The sequence below is a fragment of the Aplysia californica genome, unplaced genomic scaffold, assembly GCF_000002075.1.
Source record: "Aplysia californica isolate F4 #8 unplaced genomic scaffold, AplCal3.0 scaffold00014, whole genome shotgun sequence".
In the NCBI taxonomy this organism is placed as follows: domain Eukaryota; kingdom Metazoa; phylum Mollusca; class Gastropoda; order Aplysiida; family Aplysiidae; genus Aplysia; species Aplysia californica.
In genome coordinates this window covers 2,129,260-2,137,584 of record NW_004797284.1, presented here as the reverse complement: position 1 = coordinate 2,137,584, position 8,325 = coordinate 2,129,260, and the positions used below count along the sequence as shown (strand labels likewise).

The 8,325-nt window shown below is 39.7% G+C and overlaps 2 protein-coding genes across 2 annotated transcripts in view; one reads left to right on the top strand and one right to left on the bottom strand.

The window, feature by feature from the left end:
* Positions 1-5,163, bottom strand: part of LOC101857380 (peroxisomal acyl-coenzyme A oxidase 3) — a gene marked incomplete at its 3' end in the record, with an annotated part of 16,945 nt that extends 11,782 nt beyond the window's left edge. Inside the window, 3 exon segments of the mRNA XM_035970935.1 lie at positions 2,254-2,484; positions 4,052-4,290; positions 4,801-5,163. Of these exon segments, the coding sequence (XP_035826828.1) occupies positions 2,254-2,484; positions 4,052-4,267 (447 nt within the window).
* A 75-nt stretch (positions 5,164-5,238) lies between these two features.
* Positions 5,239-8,275, top strand: LOC101857162 (EKC/KEOPS complex subunit TPRKB; the record flags this gene model as incomplete). Its single annotated transcript, XM_013085065.1, is given in 3 exon segments — positions 5,239-5,504; positions 6,504-6,626; positions 8,102-8,275. Coding segments are annotated over 3 exon segments (441 nt in total), but the record flags the coding sequence as incomplete, so codon positions are not given.
* Positions 8,276-8,325: the final 50 nt, after the last annotated feature.

The following is an 8,325-nucleotide window of genomic DNA, read 5'->3' as shown; positions in this document are numbered from 1 at the left end:
GGAGAGAGAGAAAAAGAGAGAGGGGGGGGGAGAGAGAGAGAGAGAGAGGGGAGAGAGAGAGAGAGAGAGAGTGAAAGAGAGAGAGGAGTGTTTGACAAGAAGGAGATACATGATACTTGACCCTGACAAGACTAAAAGGTCAACAACCGACCACATCACTGAGAAAGGACCTACGTGTTACACATCAGCTCACAACAAGCGGTCTTGGGGTGGTCTTGATACAGGAAACCGGTCATTCCGTCATACGGTCATCTCGTCACACCCCAATTATGTGTGACGAAATGACTTCGCTTATATTATATCTCTCCAAAATTGTTATGCTATTAGAGTTTTGGAGGATCAGCCTAAAGCTTTTTTTGAAGTTATATAAATTATTAATGTAAATTAAATCTTCGTCCAAACTGTTCCATATTTGAATAATAGTTTAAATAAAAGGCAAAAAACAATGTCTGGTAAAGACTTAGTAAGGCTTTTATTTGAAAGTAAGGGTCTACAATATAGATATATTAATATATAGTCTATAGATATATTAGCTTTTAGCAAAATTGCAGTACTGCACATTTCTATTAGCTAATTTATTTTGAAAAGAACTAATATGATCTTGCCAATCACACCTTTCATCAACAGTAATACCTAAAAACTTTGTTGTGTGCTATGAAATGACAGTCTCAATTCAACCTTGTGGATTTGGGGCGTACGAGATAACTGTGACGTCTTGACAGCACTGATGCGACGAAATGACCGTGTGACGAAATGACTGGTGTTCTTGATACAGTGGTACCCATCTTGACAGAACAAGTCTGTCTGAATAGAGGGAAATACAATGCTCTAATGACCACCTGTCCAAGACAACCACCGGTACAAACGACCATCTCCCACTCCCCACCTCGCATGTAAAAATATGTGTCATGACTTGGTGGAATCCGGCGCTCGTCAAAATAATGAAATCGGACAAAAAGGCATTTTTTCGCCAGTTAGGAAGATTGTATCGAATTTTTATTTTTTGGTTCAACCCCTTCAATGTCCATATAAAAACACATTTCCATGTGAATTTTACTGAAAAACATTGATTAAAGGCACAAAATATGTCATTTTTCAGTTTTGAAGAGCTCTTTACCAAACTTTGGCGGCGATATTCTCGCTAATTTCACCACTGAAACCAGGCAACCTCATTTCCTTAAATCAAAAATATTTTGACTTCTACTGAAGATCTATAGATGTATTTCATTAGGAGCAAGGCAAATGAAACAGCTTTCAGATGATACCAATAGGTCCAAATACTCAAAAATTGAAGAGCGCCTGATTCCACCACGCTGCCTCACATATTACAATGACACTGTAAAAGACAACCACCTTTTCCCCGACAATGGGTGGCCTCTCGGAAAATTTCTAGTGTACTAATTTTTGTAAAATAGAAGGAGGAAAGGTAAAGACAATAGTTGTTTGATAAGAAAGAAGGAGCAAACCACACCAGGGCAACCGCCAACCACCCAGTTCTAGTGTAAACCCAGAGTCAGAGAACCAAATCTTGATACAGAACACTGTCAGCCCATTCTGCTAGCGTAGTGACAAAAAATCTAAAAAGTAAACACAACTTAACGCACTGAGCTAGCCGTAACTCTGTGCTGACGCAGAGAACACACACACATACATAAAATGGTCCTTTTTAGGGACAAGTGGGCTAACCCAGGGGTTTTCAGAAATCTTGACCTGCACCAAAAGTGGGCATTCCCCTACCTATAAGGGAAGTTTGGTTTCACTGGCGTGTACATTTGTTTGGTCATAGAAAAAAAACTCTCCTTGTCTTTTAATGAGACTGAATAAGGATCCAAAAACTTTAACTTCGATTTTCTCAAAACAGCATTTATAATCGGGATAGCCCCCTTGTGCTTAAAAGCGAACAAATGTGAGGCGAGCTGACAAAATGAGTTACTTCTCACAATCCACAAATGGAGATATTGGCCAAAAATCGACACTAGGGTGAAATTTGTAGATTTTTCTATTGATGCCGCAATCTTAAAGTACAAAATGCCTTTTCTTATTTCATACTTATAAATTGTGAGGCTAAAACAGCACCTGGACATGGATGGCTGATGCCTCTTTAAATAAATCATTGATGACTTATAAATTGTAAAAACTTCACCTATAAGCCTGATGTATCTATCTATTTCCATAAGGATAAAATCTGAGAAGTAACTCATTTTGTCAGCACGCTTTACAAGTAAAGCAAGGCATGCATCATAATTGTCTCACCTCTGTATTGAGGTTGATCTTCGCCGACACCGTCCAATCATACATGCCCAAGGCCTCTGTGTAAGCTTTGAACTTGAGCGGGTTTCCGTAGAGCTCATCGTCAGTCAGGAAGTCGTAGCCCAGCACGTGATGCGTGCGACGGAAGGTGAGCTCGCGTTGGTTCTCCAGCGGTGGGGTCGTTAGGCCCTTGGAAAAAACTGGGTCGTTCTCCAGGGTTTTGAAGATTCTGTTCTGAAAACAGAAAAAGCAAGAGCACCTTCATCAAGCACCTTGAAGCCAGCAACGTCTCATGTTCGTGAGAGTTTTACGGCACTGGCAACGCAATAAGGTCACATAAGTGCCGAAGATTAGAGGTGTTACGAGGGAGTAACAAACATAAAAAAAGGAGAGATCAGGACGATAGATGTTTGATAGGAAAGAAGGAGCAAACCACACCAGAGCACCTGCCAACCACCCACACGTCGCATGTTCAGGTCACAAGTTAACAGGCTAGTGCCAAATTGATCCTTGCCAGCTTGGGCACACAGCTTTAAATGTTTTAGTTTTAGCAGAGGTTTTACGGCGCTCGCAACTGCATAAGGTCATATGAGCGCCTAATGATTAGAGGTGTTACAAGAGAGTAACAAAGAAGAAGGGAAGATAAGGACGATAGATGTTTGATAGGAAAGAAGAAGCAAACCACACCAGAGCACCCGCCAACCACCCACGCACACAGCTTAACTCAAACATTTACACTATATTATTATAATATCGGAATCCACATTGATAAGTGGTACCTAGAAGGTGGAAGTTAGAATACCAGGCATGAACTACAGGCATTTATACAAATATAAGTCTTGCTAAATACAGAAACAAGAGTACTTTCAGTAGCTGATCAGGCCTCTTAATTCCTGTTTTGTTGCTGCAGTAACATTTTACACCACTCCCATCTTAAAGTTTTTGAATATCAGATCATTTCTTTCTCCATCTCTACCTATGTAACAAACTGTTGAAACTCTCTTTGTAAACACACATAATACACACACGATATACACACACACCCACACACATACACACACACAAGAAACACATACACACACACACGCACACAAACACATACACACACACACAAACTCATACACTATACACACACCCACACACTTACTGACCAACACAAAAGCCACTGTCACTTACCAAACCAGATACACACCATCTCTGTAAAAACAAAAGTGTCACTCTCACTGACATTCCAGACAAAACAGTCTGTGTATATATTTTGTTTAAATTGGTAAAGTGCTTTACGGCGCTCGCAATTCTGCATAAGGTCATATGAGCCTGAGTGCGCGGGACACATTAAGCATTTTCAGTTAGTAGTTTTGAATTCTGCGCGGGTGGCGGCCGAAGCCTACTCAAATCGATTTTACACCACCAAGGGATCTTTAACGAGCGCAACTTGCACGCGGGAACTCCGTGATTTTTGGCCATATAATGTGTAAGAAGGCTAAGTGTAGATCTTTCCTACCAGGAGATGAGGGGTGTGGCTGAAAGACAACAGTAAGAAGGAGCCAAGAAGTAGCAGTAGAAAAGCTGCAGAAAGAGTCAGGAGCCCAGAGGAGGGGGCAGATGAGGTGGTGGGGGCAGAAAGTGGAGACGAAAGCAGATCACAGAACATTGCTAGAGATCAGGAAAGGAGGTGAAAAGAGACAATTTAAGAGAAGAAAATGTTTCCATCACTACCAGGATTCAAACCCGGGACCTTTGAATGAGAGGCAAACACTTTAACCTCTGGGACACGAGAACCCCTGTAATATCTACCTACCTTAAATCTCAAAATGTCCTCCGTATCGAGGAAAAGTGCCATTTTCTTCCAATCAAACGAAGCCTTCTTCCTGTACGCATCCAGTGGGCCTGGGGGGAAGTCCGGTAGCAACTCCAGGACTGATCCATCGCTCGTGTTGTTTGGTTCCGCACCAGATAATGTTCTCAGCGAGTCAGAGAGCCCGCCTGTTGCTTTTGGCTTCAAAGAAGGAGGCATGTTTGATTTTCTCCCTTTATTTTCTGAAAGGCAGAAAGGAAAATGAAAACACACATCATTGCTATTGTAGGCTAATGCTTGGTATCTCAATTCATCTTATAAAACGGATGAAAATGAAAAAAAAGTGCACATAGATTATATAATAATCTAAATCTAGGCTACTATTATACAATACCTGGTCCTAAAAGTGAGCATTAAAATGAAAATGATAGTAATCTAGCCTACCTGAAAAAAATCTACATAATACCTGACCTGAGTCAATAAGATGAATTAAGATTGACAGTTAGACTAATAGCATTGTTCAATCATTGTCATTGTTTGTAATAAATTTGTCTTTAACTTTAATTAAACTAACATTTCATACGGTTTTTTTATTTTACAAACCCAGGTAACTTAAAAAAGAGTTGAAGTTATCCCTTGGTCGGCTGACCAAAGATAAATATACTCATTCGATTTAGATCTAAACAATAATTAGCCAAGAGTTCATTAGGCTTTGGTGTAGCACTGGCCAAAGTTCACTTATATCACCTCACCTCTTTATCACCATCAATAACAATAATATTAATGATTGATTGTTTTAAAATTAAGAGTAGTTCCCCTTCTCAAATCTGTTCCGAAATCAAGCAGCTTGAATAAGCTCCTAAATTCAATCGGTCACCTACAAGAATGTTCCGATTGCCGTTAAAGTGTACACAGTGATGGTAACAATATTATAGTCATTATACTTATTAAACAAATAAGTTTTCCGGGATTGAAAAAATAAAATACACCTAATCTACAAAAGGCTCTCTGTTTGAACTACCTTTAATAAGATGATAATAGAAGTCAAGATTTTTTTTGTCACTCAACAACAAACAAAGACCTCCCCTGCCTCAACTGCTACTGAAAGCCCATCCTCACACTTTAACATGGCACTCAACTCATTTTTCTGATGTCATAACTAACATATTCAATAAATTCATCAAATAAAATGTCCAAGAAATAAAAAAATTAAGACTTGAAAATTTTGAAAAAATAATAACAATTTAACCAAAGCAACTTTTAATCCCAATCTTGATTAAAAATAGCAGGACCTCCCCATGTTTCAAACAACATGGCAGCCTACATCAAAGTTCCCCATACTTTGTACCCAGACAAAACAATTACTGTAGCGCTCTACCGAAATGTATCGTGTAAAGAGTTGCGGAAAAGTGTTATGTCTGGAGCAATCGAAGTTTCTCTCCTCAAAACGTCCATGGTAATAGATCTAGGCTCTATTGAGTAATTTTGCAATATAAGGACCCATCTCGCAAAGATAGACTTCTAATCTAAGTCTAAGTCAGTAAGATGAGTAAGAGTAAGAGCCTTAAAGTAAAGAGGCATAGTAGGCCTTATTTCTGATTTTCTGATGTTTTTGTTGTGATATGGATCTAGAATCTAGATATATTATAAGAAAGTGGCTATTCTCACCCGCCCGGAAGTTCTCGCAAGATCTACTCCTCCCCTCTTCTCTCTCTCTCTGTCTCTTTCTGAATACTGTCTATCGGTGTGGACGATCAAATTGACCAAAACAAAGTTAAAAAATGATGTTAAAACACAAAAGTAAATTAATTTGGTTGTCTACAAAGATGCTACGGCTATTTAACTTTTCGAATCGAGCCGAACTACGCGGGTCGCCATTTTGTTTTGTTCTCTCTCTTTCTCTCTCTCACTCTCTCTCTCTCCACTGCCCACAGACAAAATTGTACGCTTTTAGTAGGCTACAAGTACAGTTGTAATGGAACGTTTGTTCACAGCATAGAATTCTACAATTTTTCTCTTATCACAGTGTAGAATTCTGTGGTTTAGGGTGAACGCAAAATTTGTTGACACGAGCACCGGGTGAGAATAGCCACAAGACCCACCTGCACTATTCTCACCCCGGGTGAGAATAGAGGTGGCCATATTATAAACGAATTTTACCATTAAAATCACCGCTAATCAACCTAAATATAACCCCCTTTGGGAACATTTCTAAGGTTTTAAAAGAGAAGAAAGATTTTAAAAAACATTCCTGAAAAAAAACTATATTCTCTTACAAACCTTACTCGCGCTGCTCTTCGCAATCCAAGAACGAAGTGACTATTGGACAGAAAAATTCTATACGGATAGGGTTAATAAGAAAGAGAGGGGGTCTTTCTACCCAAAATCTAAAACTTGTTTAGAAGTACTCTGGAACTGTGTTTTTATTTTTATGCTGTTTGATTCAACGTTTCAGGTGATTGATGAGTTTCAAGTCCTGGTCGCTGCCAACAAAGCTCTGCACCTGCAGCACGCTGGCACTATGATGACAAAAAATGTCCACTCGGAAATTTTATTCTGCCTCTCCCCAAGTAAAAATGTAAGTCTTGTAGTATTTAAAAGTCTCTGTCTCTGTTTCTTTTGTGTAAATGTTTTGGAATTATTAAACAAACTGTAACTGTGGGCGGTTGGCGGGTGCTCTGGTGTGGTTTGCTCCTGCTTTCCTATGAAACAACTATCATCTTCATCTCTACTCCTTCTTTTTTATGTTTGTTACTCTCTTGTAACACTTCTAATCTTCGGCACTTATCTATTTGTGTTGCAAGTGCCGTAAAACTCTTACTAAAACAAAAACAAAAAACATCTATCGTCCTTATCTCCCCTTCTTCTTTTTTATGTTTGTTACTCTCTTGTAACACCTCTAATCTTCTGGCGCTCATATGACCTTATGCAGTTACGAACGCCGTAAAACCTCTACTAAAACTGAAACTAAAACTGTAGCTGAAGTTCATTACCATCTTGAATGGCCTTGTCTCTGGTCATAGTGATTCAGTTTGTCTTGTTATGTTCTTGTCTATGAAAGGCGGAGTGAAAAACATGGAGCGACAGCACGGTAAGAAATGTATTTCTCTTAAGACTTCTGTCTATGTTCATGTCTATGACCATATGTGTGTTTTTTTATACATCTGTAATAAAGATATCTTAAGATACATAATCTTCCAACTTAGAACACAACATTATCTCCTCAATCAACATCTCAACCGAATTGGAGTAAAGCAGTCTGCTGCCTGCCCACTATGTGACTACCCCTCAGAGATAGTGGAACATCATTTTTTCTTCTCTAGCAAACATCAAAACTAACCGATTTGAGAGGATGTTTTCTTCCCAAGCTTCCCCACACATCTGACTGCCTCTACTCCTCAAGACAACAATTAGAACAGACATGCAGCTATTACAGAATGACATCATGATCATGCAGAAGAGTTAACTCTCAGATGCTACTGGATTGCTAACAACAACAACAACAGCAACAACTGTGCTGAACTGCAACAGGGAACTGCTGCTTTTTCTATCCTAATCCTTACTATCGTCATTTACCTCTACTTCTTTTGTTTTGTCACACTCTTGTGACCCTTTATTTCCGGGGTGCCTTGATAGTCGAAGCAGACTTTGTGCTGTTGAAGCTAGAGAGGTGAACAGAATAATCCTGATTCTCTGTAAAGACTTCTCTGTTGACATCCACCCCTTGGCGCTCATATGATCTTATGCAGTTGCGAGCGCCGTAAAACGCTCTACTATAATATTTAATAAAATTTTAAAAATAAAAAAACCTCTACTAAAAGTGGTTGGTTGGCGGGTGCTCTGGTGTGGTTTGTTTCTTCTTTCCTATCAAACATTTATCATCCTTATATCTCTCCTTCTTTTTTGTGTATATTACTCTCTTGTAACTCATCTATTTTTCGGCACTTATATGACTTAATTGTGTGGCAAGTGCCGTAAAATTCTTACGAAACTAACTGAACCTCTATTAAAATTACTAAAACTACCCTTCCCCACCCCAATCCCGCACACCAGATCTCGGAGTCGTTTCAGTCGTTCGGCGCCGCTGACTCGGACACAAATGTTGTGGTGGCCATCGCTGACGACCAGGATGACGAGAGGCTCGACAAAGTGTCGGAGATTTTGGGAAAGTCACCGGTGGCGCTGACGGAACTCTCCGAGCTGGCCGACACAAAGCTCATCACCAAGGTAACAGTGCTGCTTCCATGTGACCATCACGCTCTCCCATACCTGTGGGG